We start from the raw sequence: 23,324 nt of genomic DNA, 5'->3' as shown, positions 1-23,324 counted from the left end.
TATCACTTTTCAGACTTATTTACAGAAACTAGAAATGAACTTAAATTTCTTTACTGCATCAAAGGTTCTATCTACTCCTACAGAAAATGAAAACCGTACTAAAATTTATTAAACTTCTTACTATACTGAATTTCAGACAATCGGGTACGTTATAAATGCATAAAATCCACAGTCTACTCATAACTGTTAGGACACCTGATTTATATAAAGAAAATTTTACATTTCGGAATAGTTATTATATGCTCGTACTTTAGGCCATTTTTATTATTTTATAGTAGCATAAAGGTTGCCCATCGAGATTCAATATCCACTAGACAATATTTATTTCAGACTTTCAGCAATTTCGTAATGCTTCGTAACATTTACTGTACACTGGATAAGTGTCCTACTACTTACGAGTGAGAATATATATTCAGGTCAATGAGCATTTGTCACAGTTATTATTACGATACGAACATATTAAATGTCCTAGGTATCACTGGTGATCAGCAATTAACTTGCTATACTAATTTCATGTGTTTCTTACTTCACTTCTGCTAACTAGTTTGTCGATAAAAAATTATTATTTCCGTGAAACCTGTTACCTTTAGTTAATTGTTTGTAACTCGTAAGAGCAGTAGCGTGCAGCCAACGTGACAACGTGATCTCGTTTAACGAAAGTGCAAGTGTCATCGAGGTCGGGAAAGTCGTGGTGTCGAATTTTTCGCGCGAAGTCAACCGAAACGATCCCGAGCCCCGGCGCCACACGTACTACAGCAGTTTACGACCACTTTGTGTAAATTGGTGGTAAAGTTAGCGTCTTAATATACATTGGTTAAACTGTTCACCGAAGTTTCCGAGCAGACGAAGCGCGATGCCTGCTACCAGGACGGTCCACTTTGCGGAACCATTTCGAAGTCCATAATTAATCTCATCCTACAAAACTATGGCATAACGGTTAGCATAGCAAATTAATGCTGGACGACAATTTCTCGAGCTGCAGTTCCCGTTAATCGGCCAGTAACGTTATCCAAAAGTAAAGATAGTCGTGCGTGATGGCTTCGTAAGTGCTGTTTTACGATCGAACTTCGATACATGCTGTATCGCTTAGATCAATAAATTATATGAACGGAATAACTGCTATGCCACTCATACATTGCGTGGAGTAATATTTGGTACATGATTATAAGTTTACCTATCAAAATGAAATTTAAAATAAAATATCCTCGTGTACCGTTCGTCAAATTCAGTGGAGATGAAGGAGTGCATATAGCAAGAATTCTTGTTTTATTTTGTCTGATCTGTTCAGAAAAGGTATGCAATTTTTACTTTGAAATAATAGTTGACACAGATATTTAAAATAATTAACATTGTATTTCTTTTATTTACTGAACTTTTCTTTGAATCGCTCTTTTTTACTCCACGTGCGTAATTCAATGATATTGTAAGTAAAACGGTAATTTAATTTTATTAAACACAGATTCTGTGCTCAGTTGTCAGCATGCCATTCCCTAATTAATCCGTTCAATACAATATTTGTTAATTTTGCTTATCACTGGTTACCTTTGATCTTGCATTTACTGTACACACGACATAAATTTCAGCCGAGGCTCGGTATTGTAAACTTTATATCGACCATTTACCGGGCGAAATACCGCCAGCAAATATTAAAAACGAAATTCGTTTGCGTGCTCCGATCGACAATTCTGTAATTGAATCGAATACTGTCGCTGATTCGTGCGTCGACGTAGTTGGAACAGGTGTTATCAACGCGAGAATGCCCGATACGCTTTGCATCCTGCTTCTTTTTCGACTCTGTTTGTGTATTAAATACCCTTCTAAAATCCTTTTTTTTTTTTTACTTTTTTCGTGGACGTGCTTTAAAGTATCACGAGACATTGATAAGTCGTCGAGACACTTCGAGCGTGTCTGGGGAACGAATCGACGAAAGTACGAGAGAGAAACGTTTCGATGACGATGCTTAACGGTTGACGAAGTTTCATTAATTTTCGTCGGATGTTTTAGCCGCAAGCCAATCGGAAAACGATATCCGATAACGTAAATCTTGCTGTACACGCCACCTGGCATGCCGTGTGTGCACGTGGGACAAGCATCAAAAGACACGCGAATTCGTCCGGCTCGTTGAATATTCCGAGACCGTACACGGGGAAAAGATAGGGCCGTTACGAAACGATGCACGGAATCAAACGTTCCGCGGAACTTCTGGACATCACGTAATGCCGATATTGCGAGCACAATGGTATAAGAATCCGCGGAAGGAGAACGGGGGCATTCACGGAACCATGGACACAATTAAAGTTTGATCGAGCGCAGCTGGTTACGATCGGATGTATACAATTACGATAAAAATGACAGTCGACGGATTTTGTAGTAGGTACTCACGCTTTTTAAGGACAAAGTTTATTATTTAATACGAAGGCATAATTAATTCTATTATTATATTCACTGTACTTGAATTTATTGTAATTGTTGGACATTCTTTTACAGGTGCATATAAAGAAATTTTGAAAAAAAAATATAAATCATACAGTTGTTACTGTTGAGGCTTTCGGGTGTAAGCCGTGTCCTGGAGGAATTATTTTCCCAACGTTTCGCAAGCCTTGCTTCATCAGACAATATACATGAACTGGGAGTAGCCAATAAGAACTGAAACTTTTTCGATTATTTTATTTTGCTGCTCAAGGACTTTCACTCAACGGTAATACGAGTAAAATGCCGTACTCTGATAATTCTTAGGAAAATTATATTCATTTAGAGAATCCATGTAAACTCGTATTGTGGTCTTGTTTCCACTGCAAGTTCCACGGTTATCGCAATCGAAGTTAGCGTAGAATATCATAAACGCATGATACTTAAACCAATCCTATATCAGAATTTCAAGACACCATTCGCCCCCACCGAATGGGCTGAAACACGTGAGATAATAAGCTGATGCCGCGTGTTCACGAGGACTGTGCTGGTGCCTGGCACGCCGTTGGTCACGAACTCCCTATCTGCCCGTATAAAACAGCCCCCGGAACAGACGGCAGCAGAAAAACGTGTGGTGCCGAGGGGAGTGGGGACGCTCGTGTTTCGTAAATAGATCTCCGATCATTGCCGATAAATAAACCATTTTTCATGTTCACCGCCATTCGTACGGTGTTATTTACTTGCGTAAGAATAACCAGTTTGTAAAGCAATACGTGAATCGACATACGTGTATGATTTATTGCACCCTTTTTCCACTTGTCAGAGAAAAATTCCGAGCAGAATAACTGTAGGATTGGAATGGGTTCCGCGAATCAAATTTGGTGAAGTTTAATGTAATATAAAATGTGTTCAACTAAATATCAAATATTAATTATGCACAGAATTATGGTGGCTACTATAATGTTCATTACTTTTCATGAAAGCGTCAATATCTCAAAACGCTACTGTTGTGACATAATTCCCTCTTGCACTGAACCCCTAACTTAACGAACTCTCAAACTAAAGTCCACGTGCTTACAATAGGAATTGTACGGTTTCCACACTTCCACATAACAAACGTAATACTGAACCCCTAACTTAACGAACTCTCAAACTAAAGTCCACGTGCTTACAATAGGAATTGTACGATTTCCACACTTCCACATAACAAACGTAACCCCAGTAATCGATAATTCAACAGACTGTATTTCGTTTACCTAATAACCAGTAAGATTGAACACTTGGTTATCACCAAATGTTCTCTCACATCATTCATTTTTTTTTGTTATTTAAATCCAACCAGTTATGCTTCTCCCGTGTCATATTAAAGGTAGCGCTCCGTCTACGTAGCAATTACAGAATAATATGGTAATGCGGGTCACCACGGTGTCAGCTGGAGGACGTAGACGAGACGCCCGGCTCGTTATAAAATTCTTATGTATCCGGTTCTCGGGGCATGAGCTCGGTTTATCCCTTCAAGAGCCCGCGACGATATTAAATCGCGGTGGACCGGCTGACGATCTCCTTCCCTTCTTCCATGGTCCACGGGTGTTCCCTCAATTTAAACAAAGTCGCATCTTTAATAACGGATTCGGTACTAAAACCGTCTCTCATTGACGTCCACGTTGGATACACTCCCATAACAAAGTCTAGGTGTAATGGAAGGCGAAATGTAAATGAAAACCGATGTTGCCGCGGCTGAGTGCCGTTGTAATAACCTCGTACCCTTCCTGTAATCTCGTATCGCCTGGCAACCCTTCTCGACCGGACAAGTTTTCCCTCAGCTCGGAAAATTCGGAAAGCGTCGCGGGGATCTTCCCGGATAGCATCGTAAACGGCTCAAGAATCTGTTTTACGGCCCGTGGAAACGAGAAATAATCGGGGATACCTTTCCACGAAAGTTTCTCTCTCGGCTGTAGCTTTAAATGCTCGTATAAACTTTCAGGATTACATAGGAATAATTAGTCGAGGCTTGATTACCGAGCAGATGACGCGAGGAGGTTTCGATGAAGTTCGTTTCTGGTAGCTGACGAACGAAAGGGTTCCCATCTATTCTTCTATTTCTCCATTTTCCTTTTTTCTTTCTGTGTTCCCCTTACTCTGGGTTCGTTCATTTTTCCCACGAAAGCAATCCCCGCGAGAAAAACCGTCCCTTCGGCCAGGAGGACTTCTTATTCCCGGAACAACGGGCACCGGCTATCGATCCGGTATCGAACCACCGTCACGACGACGTGTATTGATAGTCGTGGCGGAGGCGGTGGCTTGTTTGCTCGAAACATCGAATTTTCCGGGAAAGTTTACTGCGCGCACCCTTCGTGTCGACGAAGAAGTCGGAGCCGGCTTACGTGTCGCTGAATAAACTGATCAAACCATCCCCCCGCCGCTGTCGCGCATCTTCTCGCGAGCTACTTAAGTTCTTTGCCCCTCCCTGCCCCCCGTCATGCCTTTCCGCATCATTATTCGTCGGGATGCTCGCGGAAAGACAGAACCGCATCAATGTCGGGGGTTATTTTACGGAGCAGGCGGTGCGTCGTCGCTGCTTGGGAACGTCGTTGTCTGGATTAACGGCTGGCCCATTCGAACGATTTCAGCTCTGGTGGATCGTGGAAAAGAACAACGGGGTGCTTCTGGATGCTCGAACGCTGTGTTAATAGTTTAGTGTCTTTTCCGTGAATTTTACGCATGTTGATAGGTGGTTATTAAGACCATATCGGTCCCAGATCTACCAAATACACTTGTTCATGTTTCTGTAATAATTGAAACCATCATCAACGCAAGAAATTCAAACAAATCTATCGAGTCCCTAAATAATTCTACTATGACAGTTACATCCGTTTCTATTTACGTTCATATATCGTTTTCGTACAAATGTTCGGCGGTAGCGTAAGCTCGTTCCGGCCATTAATCCGAATAAATGAAAATTAACAGCATAAGTAACAAAGGGTAGAGAAGAAAGATTAGAAGACGCGGAGGATCGATGATTCGCCGTGCATGGGCTCTCGGAAACTGTAGCTCGTAATAATTAACGACTTGGACAGGTTGCATTCGGGCGGGACTCGTTCCTTAAAAAGTTTCAGTCGTTCGATTTCGAGCCCGAATCGCGGTGCAGGTAACCAGAACTCCGGGGTTCGGATCTCTTATTTCCCGTTTTCCCCTCCCTCGACGGGAGGTTTGAAAAAGCTCGGCGTGACTCCGCCACGCCGTGGAGTTTACCTTTCAAGTCGGAGCGATGAAGTCGGCGGAAGAGAAATGGAGGACAAGAGCGGAATGGAGAAAGAAAGGGGAGTAAAACGAGTTTCCGCACGCAGATGTGGAAACCCGACTCCCACTCCCTGGCTCGGTGCTCAAAAATGAATTTAAGCTGAACGATGCCTGTGCACGGGAGGCACCTTGCGCCGGAAACTTTCGCGGAAAATTATATGAGATGCGCGCACACTTTCTGCCTAACGTGGCTAGACGCTCATCTGCGTGTTTGTTCTCCGTGCTTTTTTCCCCCGCAACCGTCCCCTCTCCCCCCGGCCCCCGTCGAAAGGGAAAGAATCACGATGCCGGGACTCGGCTACGGTTCTATTTAATTTACGAATGCAACCGGCAACTAGATGAATTTTCGTAGACCGGCGCTGTTAGTCAACACCGCGGATTTTCACGAAGGCTTCAGACCCTTTGTTCGTACGAAATATATAGACGACGTTTTTCGAACGGGCAGATGTTAAATATGTTTCCTTGAAGTGGTTAAACGAATGATCGATTCTCAATTTATTTGGTTATGTTGGATAATCAACCTTTTGATTCACTAGAGGGTTAACTGACAAACGCTATTAAGCTACTGGGTCGAGAAACAAATAAATCAGACGAAGAAGCTAAGGGTTAAGGGTACTGGTTAAGGTCGTTACCTCACGACCAAATATGATGTACCTGTAAATCATACAATGAGTCGAATCAGCAGCTAGTGTCAGTCCTGCCATCATGGAATTCCTCCACCCAAAATTGCACTGTTTTTAGGAAATATGCGTGTTTGCCGAACGTTTTCACTAAATCTTTGTGAATATCGGACGCACTCTTACAGAGTAGCCTACTAATTTTTAGAAAAATGCGTTGATCGTTAGGTGGGTTTTGCAATTCTTGTCGATACTGAAATAATACACAACTTATTGTAATGTGGAGAGCCCACACGACTACTCAGATCAGCGTCAGTTGAAACCTGGTGCGTCTGTGATGAAATGTGACTCCGGAATGAAACGACCTAATATAAATAAAGGGAGGGGATGACCATTTAGATGAATCGGGGACAAAGGTAGTTACCAGCCAATAACTGGGCTTAGCACGCAAATGTTTTGGTTATTTTTACTGACTCGTCTCGTTGGACGGATCATAGTACATATATAAGAAGGACAAATCGACAATCGAATAGTACTCCGTGTCGCTCTTCTGTATTACGTTCACACCAGTTAGCCAAATAGTCTTCTTGTACCTGTTTGGAAACAGTTTCTTATTGAAACTTCAATAGTGTATTTCTTCTTTGCTCGCGGGTTTCCAACAGTTTTAACGGGTTATACATAAATTGTTGCGACTGATCACGAATTTAGTAAATGAAATAAACTTTAATATTAACCAACGTGCTATGCGGATCTACACTAATTACGTTCTGTGCAATTTCACAGTGATACATGTGTTCTGTGTGACTGATTAATATGTCCTCTGTGATGGATGAACGTGTGCTGTGCGTTGATTGTATGTACAGTCGTTCGTTTGTGCGGACCAGTTTGTGATTGTACGTATTCGTGTGTCGGAAGATATACAGAATTTTGGCTCATGTATTTTATGTGAGTTTGTTGTTTTCTGGGGTTCCTGGAAATCAGCGTCGATAACATTCTGTCAAGGTAAAAAAAAAAAATATTGTTCAAATTTATCACATAACTTAGCAATGTCCTACGTGTTTATTAGTATTTCGATCATATTCTTTTCTTATTGAAAATTTTAAGATACTTTGAATGTATGGTGCAACGTCTAGGATTAAGCAGAGACGGAAAGGCAAATAATTAATCGAAATAGCAATTAAACGAGCTCCGCGATATTCCATGAAATACCCTGCTCCCGGTCGGCGAACTTCTTTCACTTCTTTGTCGTGTGCTTCACGATTATTATGTTTTCTTTTTTTTCCCCACCGGCTCGATCGGAAAAATTCTAATTGGCGCGCCTCTCAAATTAACCCGACCAACGTTTCCCAGCGTCGTAGCGATTTATTATTATTATCCCGAACCTCCGGTCTGTGGCCCAGGCTTACAAGCTCGAACGCCTCGCCTCCTTCTACGACAATTATTATTTCTAATTATTAACGACAGAAAGAGAGCGGGACGAAATCTGCACGGCGACCGAATAAATTCACGGCACGGTATTTGACGCTGCCTCTTCGCCGCGTGTAATTAAGCCCAGGGAATTTACGCGTCCGCAATGCCCACGGTCCTATTATCCCGCGTTTCGTTCAATCAATCGAATTGTGCCGGCCAATTGTAATACCCATGAGCGTGCACCGTTCACGGCATAAACATTTGAAAGCGATATCGGGCATGAAGAGGGTTGGTTCACTATTCGATCGCCTCTGGGGTGAACTGAACGAAATTTATTTGGCGAACCTTGAAGAAATCGGGACAAGCATTTATACTAGAAATAAATATGGGAATTATATTTTTAGAGCAGTAATGTGCATTTCAGAATAATATCAGGTGCACCAATAGGTAATCCATTATTTGTTGACGAAATCAGCAGTCTTTCTTATGGAAATCAGGGGTGATTATTGTTTCAATGGTATTCGTAAGGATTTCTGAGTATTCTACGTCATTCAATGGAAAGTTAAGAAAATATTATAAAAAGTTGTAATAAAATAGTTTACTTACGGGCACACCTAATATAAAGTTATATATAAAACGTTCTTATTGGATTTACTACGTCTCTTGTTTTGAAAGCTTGGATCTATTAAGCTTATGACAATTTTATGTCATACTTAACTACACTGTTTTCAAAATATGAACTTAATATCATACTTAGACTATGATCTACCTACATTAAAAACTAGACAACTTAAAACGAAATAACTTTTACCACCGGAAAGAATGAAATATTTAATACAAGAAACATGTAAAATGTCATTTTTTTAGAAGGTGGATTATATTTGTAGTATTATATATTGTAGAATGTTTCCACACCTTCCATAAATATTACCAAGCAAAATGAACATTAACGACAATTTCTCCCGAAACATTATTCTGTCAAAACCAGCAAAAATTCGGTCACCAGAACCACGGAAGCTCACGATTATCGTCGATAATGCTCGGTGGGAATTGGCTTCTGACTCTGTCGTTTCGGGAATACAAAGAGGTGACGTCACGCCGACGACAAACTGTTCAAAATCGTTGAAAAGCAGCGGAAGGGGGGGGGGGAGTGACGGCGTGCGCCCGTTGAAAAGCGGCGTGTCGTCATGCTTGCGGGTGGAACGCGTCGGCATCAGAAACGAGGCTGAAGCGGGAACCTGGAATATCCCTCGAACACCGGAGATTTAATACAGCTCGCTGCATACTAAATCTACACGGGCAGAGGAGCCCCGTGGTTTGCGATAGGACGCGACGCGGAACGCGAAATGGCCGGGGAAAGAGGAAACCTCATCGAAATCCCTAGGTGGTAGCTCGCTTTTACCCTCGATCGTTCGTAGAGGGAGTGCAGAGAGACACACACACAGAGAGAGAGAGAGAGAGAGAGAGAGAGAGAGAGAGAGAGAGAGAGAGAGAGGGGGAAAGAGAGAAAGAAAAAGAAGGAAGCAGAGTGGTGGAAAATGAGGGGAAAAAGGGCAAGTGAGCGAGCAAGAGGGAGCATTCTTTGGAAATCCTAGAGCTGCTTCTGTGGCGCACGCTTCTGTTACCCGGTGGGGTAAATCGGTATCGTTTCGTTTAAATCCATGCCGTTTTACGAGCTGGCGACGGTGGGAAAAAAATGGGAAACCTTTCGCGAGACTACAGTGGCGGCGACGGCGTCCCGTACCCGCTCAGCTCCTCCAGGCGTCGGTGTTTATTTTAGAATGCTTCGTTCGTCCCCGTAAATGCAATTACGGTCTTCCTGCGGGAATCGATTATCGTATTAGGTTATCTCGTCGACGCGTCGGCTTCTTAAGAGGCGGGGATTTAAATAGAAACGTTTTTTTTTTCTTCGCCCACGGCAGGTGGCCGTGAATGTAAACGGTGCATTGTGCGAATACAATATCAGTGACAGCGTAGTGGGAAATTCAACTTGGAGGTATTTTTACGCGGAAGATGTGGGATGTGTATTGGAAATCGTGATACAGTCGAAGGAGGGATTCTCTATTTTTGGAAAAAATGTAGACAATCGATATTGTAAATTGATATTAACAATTATTTGTATTACTATTGGAAATTACAAACTGATTAAATTGTGCCATTAAAAATAATCATTTACAAACAAATCGTGATGGTGTTTCGATAAATGAAAATTATTATTATAAGCACAAGTTTTGTATTTGAATCTTTGGTACTTACCCTTAATGTTTACATATACACAATATCACGTATTATTTCACATACTAGTTCTGCTTACATATATGTATATTGCCTAACAAACATCAAGAAATCGTAAAGTATTATATTTGAATAACCTTACATTACACCTTCTATGTGCAAAATGAAACGAGAAATCAATATATGCAAAATAAAATAATAGTATTCCGTTTGAAAAAAATGCAGTTTCAGTTTGCAAGTGCACCTATGCACTTCTAAAAAAATAATTCACTCGGATGATAGAGCTTGTTAAACAATGCAAGATGTTCCTCACGATTTCTGACTAACTATTTATTTTTATTCCGGAACATAGTAGTTGTAACGAAAACAAAGTCAGCAAGTTGCAGCTAAGGCAATTTTACAAGAATCACGCAGACTTCTAACCACTGCACGAACAATAACAGCGTTGCAAATGATACGGAAAGTCGCGTGCGAAAGGTCAACGTAAAGGGTACACTCTTGACCCAGTTTCCGGGCGCCCTTTTGAATTAGTTTGCCAAACAAGAAAGACAGCTCGTGCGGAAAGATAGAAAAGAAAGGTGCCACGGGAAATAATACTAGGTGTGTCTGCGAGAACGGAAACCTTCCCGTAGTATAAAGGGCAGGACTCGTAAGACAGCAATCTACAACAAGGTCCACGGAGAGCTGTAACACCACTAGAATCGAACTTGTAATAAGGTACACCTCGCCCACTCACCAGAAGTCGATTGCTCCCAAGGGACGGCCACCCTCCTTCCTATCTTTCGCCTCGTCCTTCCATAACCTTCCCGTATTGTTCGTTTCCGAGTTTCCCGCGTCGAACTGAAAACCACGAGAAATTACACAGTTGCTTCGATTCCCATTACGCGAAACTCATTTTGCTCGGTCGCAGAGATTTTACATAAATGAGGGAGCAGAATATATACGAAAGCATAAACTCTACTTTTGTAGTGGAGTATGGGAAATCGGGGGAACAACTGTTGCTTTTATGAGTTATAAAGTTATTCTCAGAGCGCTTAAACTGTTCATTTAGGACTCCTGAAGCAACCTGATAACATACTTTATAGGTCTAATCTTCAAAGTCCCGTTCACTTCAAAGCAATGCCTATACTAGAAGGCACATTCATTATTACAGTTACATTGCATAGGTATTATACATACAGGTATACATATATTATACAGGTATTTTACACGTCTGTGGCGCCCCCACCAATTGGTGGCGAAAATTTTAACTAATTGCAGAACTTCTTCCAAATTTAAAAGTTTTAGAATTAATTATTTTGTTATTATTTATTATTTCTTATTACTTTTTTGGTTAATTGATATTAGGAATAGGAATAGAGATAGAGCAGGATTAATGAATAACGCATATGTATGGTTTGACTGTTTTTTATTGAAAAATCGTTTGAAAATATACAATTTACAATGGTATTTGTATAAATTTAATAACAATTGCTTTAAATACTACTTATACATAATATCAGGTTGCTTCTATCTGTTTTGCATAAAAAGAAACGTAAATGATTATTAATCTATACGAGTGATACGCTAGTTTAGATTAAAATGTGCGAGGAGGGTTAAGGAATCTCAATACGCAAATATGTCGGTTGCCCATCACTGGTATAATCGTATGCCAGAAAAACTCGACAGGAGCAATCCACGGATAAAATTCAAAGGTATTACACACAGAGAGGCGAATTAACGAGCACGAAACTTGAAACAATTCCGCAGCTTCGTTATATACTGTAACAGACCTTAATGAACTGAATATTAGAAATGCTCAAAGGGATTAAGACCCGGCGAGAAATCCTTTTGGAATTTATATTGATTCATTTTCCGGGTTTACTTTTAATAACGCTCGTTTAGAACGATTACAACGAGATCAGTTTAAGTCTTTCCTCTTCGAGAATTTAAACCCATTTATAAATCTGTAAATAGAATATCTGAACACGTGTATTTATTAATATTTCACAGATAGATAGAAATACAAATGACACTGGATATCGTGGCATCTTGAAACCCAATTGTTATGAAATACAACCAACTGCAAAGAATCGAACGATTGCAAGCAGTGAATAATGAAGACTTCTATTTCAGTTCTTTTTTGTTCGCCGCCTGTCAGTTTGTTGGCTTCTGTCGGATTTATTTCCACCGCCGTTACCGCCTCGCGTAAGAATCGATTCATCCCCCTTACCCGTTTCACCTTCGCTCCACATCCTGTCTATCGATTCCGCTGATATCTATTTTTACTCGTCGTACACCACCCACCCACTGTGTTTACATTAGAATCTTCCTAAGCGTTATCATGGAATTCGATCGCAGGATAGACGATACGTGAATTCTTGCAAACAGTTCCGAAATAAACAACACGCAACCTACTTAGATTTTTCTTTTTCGTAACTGGCATCGGTGCATCGACGCGTATATCGTAACGAAAATGTGATACGAACGAAATGAAGAAGTCACACTTTGTGAAAAGAACCGTGGAAGTAAAAGACTTGGCGATGACGTCGTCATGACGAGAGCTCCCCAGTGTGTCAGTCCTGTCTTACGTGGTGACGCCTCCTCTGTTTTCATTAAAAGCTTCAACTTTCTCTCTCACGCTCTCGGTATGCATCTAGCCTCGTTCCTCTTCCATTTCTTCGGTACGATATTACTTTTTCTTTTGAAAATAAGAACGATACGAATGCAGAGTCTAAGGGACTCAATTCTTTGCCGTGTTACGCGGGGCTCTCAAAGCAACAGGACGTGAGTTGTTTCGACGAATAACCGTCATCGTTCCCGATGTCCCCGTTTTTCCGTCGCTTTTGTAAGATCAACTCGTCGCTAAGAAATACAAACAGTTCCCACGGTGGCGCGATCACGCTTTGAATTATTCTTTGCTGAAGAAAACGCCACATACGCGGACGCTCGCCACGTTTCTTCGCCGAAGCGAACCTCGAAGAACAAGCTGTTAGTCGACCCTGTTTTTTTATTTTTTTTTTTATTTTTTTCGTTATTCAATCCCCTGTTGCGTTCACGGAGCAGTTAACGATATTCAAACAAACCCTGCGTCGAGAGGGATGTCGGGTCTCCAATCCAGACGATAAAGATACCACTGTGTTTGGTATCAGTCTTTATCCATATAGTAAACAATTCTGATGAAAAATGGGGAAAAAGTTGCATTAATTTTTTTTTTTAATTTCTGCTTTTCTAGTGATTCAAATATCAATTTTCAGTTTTTGCAAAATTAAATTTAATTCGAGAGTTTCACGTGACTTTTAACTTCGTGGGCACAAATTGCATTGGAAATTTAATGGTTACATTGAATTGTCCAAATATGATTTCAATTCAAAATAAAACTCTGACTACATTGTTTCCACGAGTTCCTTTGAAATTTCGTGTTTATTTAGCGGACTATCCACTCCCATTGTGCTCTTTTATTTCCAATGACCAACATTTTCGAAGATCTAAATCAAGACCGTCCCTGTCTCTCCAGACACGCCCCTCCGATGTTACTTTCGCCGTGAAACGTATTGCATAAGACTCGGTAAACGGAATTACGCCGGGTTGACAGATGCAAACGGGATGAAACTGTCCCCCCGTGCTCGGCATGAAGTCCATCGAATGTTAATCGCATAATCTAATATTTACCCTCGCCACGCCTTCTGTGCGTTTTGGCGGAAGAATTTCTTTCCGTTCTCTGTCGAACAGAGTGGAAATTCTTTTATCTGTGCTCCAGTTACCCGAATTCTTTACTGTCCGAGTAATCTGATAGCTAAGCTTACGTTCACCAAAAATTGTATGTGCACTAACAAGGTAGTAATAATGGATATTGCAGTCCATAACAATACTAGAAAATGAAACTTTTTCCCACGTTGTGAGTTTTCAATAGCTCAATTATATTGAACAAGAGAATCAACAGAGTGGAAAAAGGTGAAGAAAGCTAAAAATGGAATGGGGAACATGGCAATATACGAACATCCTACCATAGAAGGAAGATTCCGTAACAATAAATAATTCAAAAACACAAAACAACAACTATTCACAAATATATTATTACTATTATAGGTAAATAGAATTCAACATTCATCCCTACACAGTATTAAAATAATAACAAGACCAAAGAGAAACAATTCCTTGACTGAATCTGCCAAAGAAGTCTTTGAGGCGCCGACAGTTGTTCCCATCATTTCTCATCCGTGTAACCAATATTCATCCCCTTTTACGCAGCCCGAGTATCGAGAGAATAAACGTTCCCCAATTCGTGAATCCGCTAATCCGCGTACCCACGTCTCCCGATTAATTCGACTAATCGAACTTCCAGCAGCATACTCGACGGAATAATTCCATGCCGTTTTCACGTGCTGTTTGCGTGGTCGTCGCTATTTCTATCGTCTCTGTGCTTGCGGTCCTCTAGCAGGAAGTAGGAAGGAACAAAGCAGGGACGAACTCGTAGGACGGCAGGGGGTTAAAGGTAATCCCTATTGTTTCTCCTGTCCCATAAATCCCACTAGCCGCGTCGCCTTCCCGCCTCCTACGCTTCTCTCCCACCCCCCCCTCCTCTAGCACTTCAGTTACCGACAACACAACCCCTCCACGATCCCTCATCCCCGCCCGGACATCCCCCTCTACAACTCCCGCTATTCTCAATCCCCTTGCTACGCCTTTCTCGCCCAGCTTGCTTCGTAAATCTCGATCCAGCTGTGCTTTAGGACACACATGTACTTCCTCGAAGAATACACACGATATCCTATCTCTAATTCGGCGGTACCTCGGTGCTCCGCGGCGGAACGCTCGGGGGAATTCGGTTAACGTTCTGCGTCAGAGGGAGGGAAGCAACGGACGCCTCTTCGGGACCACAGGAAGCGTGATCGCTGTGACCTGGCCGTGAAGATTTATCGAGGGTAATTTGTAATCGTCGCATGGTTGGGGGTAGAGAAGACTGCGGTTATGGCGGGCAATGGCGGTCAGTGTTATTATTATAAGACGAAATGTATGGAACGTGTAATTGTTGCTGTTGTGTACTACAACACTGCAACTCTACAAGGGCAAACTAAGTTGTTGCTACGCAGTTGAAAATAACAAGCGTTTATTTTTACATGTTAGCGATGTTATACTTTGCGTACAGTTACAGTAAAATTCAAATATAATTCATGAATTAATTGATTATTTGTCACTCACGGGCTTATTAAGAATGCAGTGAATGGGACTCAAGCGACGGTATAAGAATCTGCCGTGTTTTAAGTGAATTTACAATGACATTGTTAGTGGCGATTGCACTGAATTTGAAGGAGAACGTTGAAGCTTTCAAAATTAATTAATTGGCACTTAACGCCCGAAGAGTTCTTGGATAATGAATATTACACTAACTTCTTTGCTCTATAATAAGCACAAGTGACCTTTCCGTGACACCTTTATCCACAATGACAAGTTCTTTCTCTATACAATACTCTCAACGAAACAACAGTTTTGAAACAATTTTCTTTCCCCATTCAGATCTTAAATCCTTTTAACATTTGACTAGAATTTCTTCGTAAACACGGTTCGACTGTTCAAAAATTCGTTCTGCTATTCTAAGTTCTTCACGGTGTTTCCACAACGTTGTTTACGATCCATAAAGCTTTCGATGGGGTGCTTGAAGCTCCTGACACGCAGAAAGGTTTATTTTTCTAGTAATACCGTCCATGAATGACTATACAAACGGTATATGTAAATTAAAAAAATATAAGAACTCTACTATTATTACACTTTCATCGTTTTATCTATAGAATGATTTTGATCTGTACATCCTATTACCGAACCCACTTTCTTTATTTAAAATTGTACCGGTAGTAGGAATATGTAGACCATTGTAACTTTTTTATAACTCGATTCCGAAGTTTAGCATTTCGACCTGTCCTTTCCGGGACAACGTGTATATTCGTAACTGCTCCAAGTTTTAATCTCCCTTGACGCTGTTCCTGTAGCCTCGGCTAAAGCACAAGGCAGAGTACAATTTCTGTACCGACCATTAGTACTTCGTTAAATATTCAGCGGTAAATATGTCGTCGGTCGAAGTGCACTCCCTTCATTGGATTATTCAAGAGCTTCGAAAAGAACGTGCCACAATGATGACCAGAAACTCGTCCTTTTATTAAACTTAAACTGAACGACATGTTGCAAAAAATTATTAATCGCTGTACGGTTGAACTCTGTTTGGTGGACTTTTTGGAAGACACAACTATTTTGGGAATTGACACGTGTACGCAGTTGGTACATGCTAACTTTCAATGATTTTGATTGCGTCTAGTTAATTGATACATGGTTCATATAACATGGACCACTGTGTTTACGTAACAAAATTACTATTTGGTAGTTTCTGTAATGGAAACAGAGCTGCGACTTCAGTTACGAAATTATTCAGCAAAATTTGACTTGCTAAATGTTACGTGCACAAATAGAACTTTATTCCACTGAAAGATTCATAAATCTAATAACTGTACTAACATTTCTGAGTATGATTTTGTTCCCGTATCAGCTACATAACAGTAGTCATTAGCAGTACATATCCCAAATCAGTTTCTATTTCCACACTACATTAACTTCTCAAGTAAAACATTCTAAATTTCACTACGACTACAGAAATTATTCAACTCTCTCCGAAACTAATAATCGTTACGATCATTAACAAACTCGAAGCATCCTATAATAGTACGCAAACCAAATCGGTATCGCAAGTATCGATTCGTTCGGAAGATACAACACCGAGTGTGAGTTCAGCACGGCCGATTTGCTCGTAGAAATTCGAAAAACGCGCGAATTTATCGAATCGAATCATCGCGTTTTCCAACAAACTGAATATAATACCGTGGGTTACGTGGCCGAAAATGCGTTAAATTAAATTCAGGCCTCCTCGCCGCACGGTAGCCCCGCTAATTAACGCGTTTTTATTGAAATTGCAGATCGAGGATGCCATGCTGATGTTCGACAAGCAGACCAACAGGCACAGAGGTGAGTGAAATTTATGATTTTCCCTGGGACCGGTTCTATCGAGGGTGAACGGTGATACAATAATTCGATACGTGGGACGAGTGGTGTTGGGGCGGGGAAGGGGAGGGTGGCCAGTAATTACTGTTTAATCACTGATGATCGTTAAAACACGAGAGGAGTGCTGACGACGCAGTATCCACACCGGTGAATTTTCGATGCGCGTCTAGCCGTTGCGCTACTCGCGGAACTTCGCCGCGCGCAAATACGTTGAAAATATGGTCGAGACTATTCTGTTTAGCGAGTCAATAACACCGGCGCTCACGCTCGGAGATCGCGGGATCGGCCAATTAACGAGCTGGCTCGAAACTATAATTAGTAATTACGGTAATACACGACGTCAATGCGCCAAGCGTTGGTACCGGCCGATAGATAAATAACATTAATTTGACGGCGCAATCAATCGGAGCGTTAATCACGACGGTGATTGCACGATTCGACTCCACCACCAACCTCGATGGTACTTGGGACTTTCGTGCAACTTAATCGCGCTACTTTGTGAGTCGGGAGAGAGAGATTAGAAATCGTGACTCGACGCCTTTGGAATTGTACGTATACTTGGCTGCATTAGGCATTTTGAAAATTTCTGGTCTCTTTTCGTCCGTGTTTTAGTGACAGAAGACGTTGAGGAATTCTGAGAAGATGAAACAAGATTGTAGAATAGTCTTTGTATTCCAGATTAATGAGGGATTGAACGGAATTTACCGTGAATCAAACAAGGGGAATAGAAACGACAGCAACTTTCGGTAAATCTGATATTTAAAGAGATCGAAATTACAAGAAAGATCATTGAACAAGCTTCAGATATTTCGTATTCTTATGTTTATCTTATAATTTTCACTAAATCAGTCGCACTGTGGAATTGCGATTTTACTATTCTCTTTACATTCGGAATGAATAAAATTTGGCGTACAAGCAGATATTGAAGTCCAGTTTATATTAAATAAAGCAATAATATCTTTCAAAGATATGTTTAAGAAAATTTCGAATAGTTTTAGCCAGACTTAATATTACTTTATCGTGCAAAACCATTGAAAACTCAGAGGGTACTCCAATTTGTACAAGAAAAAATACAGAATGAAAGATGTCCTATGGTAATTTTATAGGTTCCAATACCGTTCGGTTTCTGATCGGGACAGGATGATTTTACATTTTCATATTTTCCCAGCGAACAGAATTCATTTCGACGTTTATACACGTACGCGGCGAGGATGTAAATGTTCAGGCCGTTTCGATTCCCGGCACGCGTCGCTTCTTTTATTCCTTATTTTAATCGCATCTGAATAAAAGGCTGCCATAACCGACACCACGATTGCCTATTGCTATGCGTGACGGGATTGGCTGAAATTCAAAGATGCCGCCAAGTTTACAGCCCCTCGACGCTTATGAACGGCCGATAACAGAGGATACCTAGAAACATTCCCTATTCCACGAATTAAGATAACACTTGGAATTATGCAATCTTTATTAAAAAATCTGTATTTTCTCTAGCTGACAACATTGAATTGAATCGTAAGGCATTGTACCTAATTCTTTGCAAATTTTCAACATCGTAATTCCATCAGTTTTCAGAGTATCAATTAAGCACACAATGGTAAAGATCGATCCGGTGAAAATTATTCACGTCAGTCCAGGCGAAAAGTCAGGCGAAAATCAAGTGGAAGCAGTTACAGGGAACGCTTCGCGAAATGAGATCGTTCAGTCGGAGAAACGAGGTATCCAGAGGCGGGGATGAATGAAATATTAGACACCTAATGTAATATATACGCCAGCTCTCGACTCCCGGCTCCTTCTACAACCAGAGAAGACTAAGGAGCAAGAGAGATAGGGTGAGTGAGTGAGAGAGAGAGAGAGAGAGAGAGAGAGAGAGAGAGAGAGAGAAGAAGTGGAATACGAATGGCGAGGGGTCTCGTTGTCGCGAGCCTGGATCCATTCACGTCGTTGCTTCAATGGGGTCGATAATCGTCAGCGATCGAGGTACCCCACCCGACCGATAATCGGGGAGTCTCTCTATCTTTTTTAACGGTATCCGCCGCCACCTACCACCACCCCGTGCACCGCGATGTACGCCCTTCGTTCTCCATCCCTCTTCTGCTCTTGAGTAGAGTGCCTGCCGGGTCTCAGTGATAGATTCTAATATCGCTTATGAAAAATAGGAGCAAATGGGATATGAAAGCTGGCTCCCTTCAATGCCACAGGGGGTTGGGAGGTTTCCCGCCGCCTCGAGGGGAGTGGGAAAGAGGGTTTGAACCACCGCGACCGACGATGCCGAGGGGAGGGTGGGTAGAGTGGGCATAGAAAAGGAGAAGATGTGTTGCACGTCTAGGCAAACGGACGACAGCGTGGAAAGGAGTAGGTGAAATAGCGGTGCATCTCTGGAGAAGAAAGAGGGTGGCGGCGAGGAGCGTGAGGCTTGGGAGGGTGGCGAAAGTGGGTAGAAGAAAGGGAACCGGTGGAAAGGGTGCAAGAGAGTGACGGAGGGGAGGGCTCTTTCAAAGCGGCCGCGTAATCTCTCTCGCGATGACATCCAATACCCATCCCCCTCACCCCGCCGTCGGACGAGTCTGCGAACCTCAAACCTCGAACATCGCTGCTGCTCTCCGGCAGATTTCACAATATGGTACTTCCATAGCCGCGGCTGTCTGTGACCCCTAAGGGGATTATTGTCGGATTTTCTGTGAACGTTGCGTGAGCAACTTCGGCCGCAATCAACGGCACACCGATAGATCTTATTCGTTGCCCATTGTCTCCTTGTTTCGCGACGTACTCCCAAACGTCTGTCAATTGCGCTGTTCTATATTAAACTCTCGTACGTGGACCGATTCGATTGTTTAGATGTAGGGAATGGCATCTTCTCGATTCTATGGTACTTGTTGTTAGGGCTACGTTTGAAATTGGTCAGATGTGGGATTTAGATTAGAGTCTGGTATGTAATGTTTCGTTGATTGAGGACGCTGTATGGTTCTGTGGGAGATTGTGTCATTTCATTACTGTAGGAATAAAGAATTGTTTAGTATGCGGAGATAAATTTCGGCTGTTTACTTAAGTTGTTTGGATTACATCTGAGGTTAGGTCTTAACATCGTAAGATCACGCGATGAACACTTTGAATTATTTGAAAGACACTAACTTGTACCGCACAATCTGATTAGCCAACACTGGGCGTACTAAACTTAAGGATTCAGTTTAGTATTAAGTACGCCCTAGTTATTTTCAGTAGAAACGTCTTTTCTGTGAGAGATCATTATCGCTAGTTGGTTCCTCTGGATGCACATAATTATTCATTCCTAATGACCACCACAATTCTTCACGTATATCTAATTGTCAGTCGAGTACAGTCGTCGAACTAGACCAGTCGCTCCCTCATATTAGTAATCGCATCGTACTCGTAGTCACAGTAACTTTGCATAGTAGAAGTCGCCATCGTCTCAGCCCTGACGGTGGCGTCTTCTAAACTTCGTTTTATAAAATAAACCAGTAATTGCCACCACGTTCGTGAAGAATCCTCAATTTTGGCTCGGTTCTCTGTTTTTTACTTCATCTCTCTGTTCACCAAGAAGTCCGGAATCCTGCTCTCGATTGTTCAAACGCTGAGAACCTAGAAACTCCGCAGTCTAATACCTCAGGATATCAAAGAAGAAATTCTTTGCCAAGTTGTCTCGAAACAATCCCGTAAATCCCTTATCCGAGCAAGCCGCGCCAGGAACAAAGAAAATACTATCACTTCCGAGTTTCATAGCAGGCAAAACGAGAACGCTCCTCGCGGAGTACGCAAGATTTCTCCGGCAAACGTCGCGGAGGCACGGTAACCCAAAAAGTGACTCGTTTACATCCGGCTGAAGTGTAAAACGTATGTCGATCGTGGTATAAAAGGGCGGATAGGGAGCTCCTTTAGCCGGGAGGCGAGATCGTTTCTTTGATAGTCGACAACGGCAGGGTGAACTCGGTCCCTTCAAGGTCGTAACGTTCTCCGGGCGTAGATTCGATTTCGATCTAGCGCGAGGATCGAGGCGGGTCGGCACGACGTCGGTGAAAGAGAGACAGAGATCTTTGTCGAATGTTCCCGGGGCCGACCTCTTTACGTCCAAATCCCTGAAGAAGTTGCCTCCGTGAAAGAAGAATCCGAGCGTTTCCGGACAATTTCGAGTCCCGCAGCAAGCTATGATTTCCACGCGGATGGGCAGGCTGCAATTGCACCAAAGCGTGTCTTCCCTCTGCTGTGGTAGCCGGCGAGGAGAGGCGCGACTATAGCTCCGGGCGCGATTATCCAAGCTTCGCTGGCCAAAGGATTTTCTCTTCGTGAGCTCCACCCTTACGCGGATGGGGGCGGCGGCGGAGGCAACGGCGGAGGCGGATAGGGAGCCGCACCTATAAGGCTGTGGAGCGAAGCCACGGGTCCGTAGTTTCATCTCGTACAGACACCAGGGTACGTACCGCGCGTGTATTTACACACGAGCGGTAGCGGCGGCCACCCTCCTCCCCCTCCCCTATTCCAGCGTTTATATATCGCACAGAGTGTGTATGTGTCCGCGCGTGTACCTTGTCATAAATTGCTGGCACATTGCTCCTGGATGGAACACGTATGTGTTCCTGTACGCCCAACCCCCAGGACCGTTCCTCTCCGTCCTTCCTGATTGCCTACCGGCGATGCTCCAAAAGAAGGACTTGTTTACTCATGCGTGAACACGCGTCAAAGGGACGTCCACCTTCAATCGTTCATTGAATCTCTGCTCGTGCATCCACCGACGATCGAGAAGGGGGGATGATTCGACGTGGACGGGGAAAATTGTGCTTTTCGGAGTAACCACGTTTTATGGAGACCCGTTTCACGATTTTCTGCGGATTGCGGGATAAGGGGTTCTACTCGTTCGATCGTGACCACGGATTTTTTAGAATTCGTTTTCTGATGATTATTGGTCTTGTGGTTCTTGATTTGTTATTTGATTTTGAAGAACGTAGATTCTGTTTGGGATAAAGAATCGCGTGGAGATTGATGGAATGTAGATTCTGAACGGTATGGAACATTAGCTTCGTACTCCCCTACATTTACAAACTTGAACTTGTTCGAGTGTAAAATTCCTCAGTGTACTGTTCCGTGATTAAATCCCTAATTTAACAGCGGAGGCATCCCTATGTTCCAAGTTCTGCACAGACGCAAGTCAAATAACACTTCAGAAGTCAATGAAAAGGGGAGAAGAGTCTACACGTCATACGTCATCCACAATGTGCATAATTTTACTTCCATGATGTAGTAGAATATTAATAGCAGAATATATTATATAAAATCTTTCGTGAATTAATATTAAATATAACGGCCAATAGCTTCACTTACGTAAATACAGACCCCAGACAGCAAATGATTTATTCTAATTTTAGTCTAACTTTACTCCCTTCAAAGTGATTTATTCCAGTTAGACGTATAATTTCATATCTACATATACAGAAATATAAACAAAATTCACACATAGATAGGTTATTACTTTCCAGATTACATTACTTTTTACTGTAACTCCCACGCTATATGATCACTATGTACACTATCATTCTATGTATATCTGATTGTCTAAAAGTCAGTATAGTAAAAAAGTTCAGAAAATGTCCTTAGGTTTTCCTCCTATTTCGAATCTATTAGAAACCTCGACTAAAATTATCTTTGCATACAGTTTCGAGAAAAGAATCCGTAAAAATCTATATTTTTTTTTCTATAATGATGTTTCATAAAACTTATATATCTCAGGCCACTTTTATAACTTTTATTTTTTCCATCCCCTCCACAATATGTACTTTCGACTTCCAACAATTTCATACTACAGTGATTCCTCGATGAATAGGACACGAGCAACGACGTTATTCCCATCACTGGGGGTATCCCTCTCTGGAATCAATCAAAACAGAGTAAACAGACGGTAAGCAGAGGCTCGGCTTCGGGTAAAAAACAAATTTATGAGGGGCTGAAAACCTTTCCGCCTTGCCATGAATGCTTCGAAGCGGACACGAGTACGTCTCACTCATCGAGACATTACTGTACCTTGTACCATTAATAAATGCCCTAATACTCGTGACCAGTAGTGTACCTACACAAACTGAAACAAATTCCTTCATACGCCACCGGTCTACCCATTTTTACCACCGAAATAAAATCCTTGCTCATCTCCATCCGCGGTTCACCGTCCGTGTCGCACAATCCCTCCGGTCTCGAGTCAAACAGTCCCCCAAAGAATCAGCGAAGGTTCGCCCGGCAGTCTAATCGTGACAGGCGAACCGTGTCACAAAGTCTCGACTTAACGAAGCTCGGGATTCCGTGTCAGCGGCGAAGGGTGCCTGGGTT

At 42.1% G+C, this 23,324-nt stretch overlaps 1 protein-coding gene across 3 annotated transcripts in view; it reads left to right on the top strand.

Annotated features, from left to right (window-relative positions):
• Nucleotides 1-23,324, top strand: part of LOC107185903 (RNA-binding protein Musashi homolog Rbp6) — an 856,487-nt gene that overhangs the window by 690,302 nt on the left and 142,861 nt on the right. For all 3 annotated transcript variants that reach the window (XM_015573678.1, XM_015573677.1, XM_015573679.1), the window contains one exon: nt 16,913-16,961. In XM_015573678.1, the coding sequence (XP_015429164.1) occupies nt 16,913-16,961 (49 nt within the window). The remainder of the gene's footprint in view (nt 1-16,912; nt 16,962-23,324) is intronic.

The sequence above is a fragment of the Dufourea novaeangliae genome, unplaced genomic scaffold, assembly GCF_001272555.1.
Source record: "Dufourea novaeangliae isolate 0120121106 unplaced genomic scaffold, ASM127255v1 scaffold56, whole genome shotgun sequence".
NCBI lineage: Eukaryota > Metazoa > Arthropoda > Insecta > Hymenoptera > Halictidae > Dufourea > Dufourea novaeangliae.
This window is presented reverse-complemented; position numbering and strand designations above follow the sequence as displayed.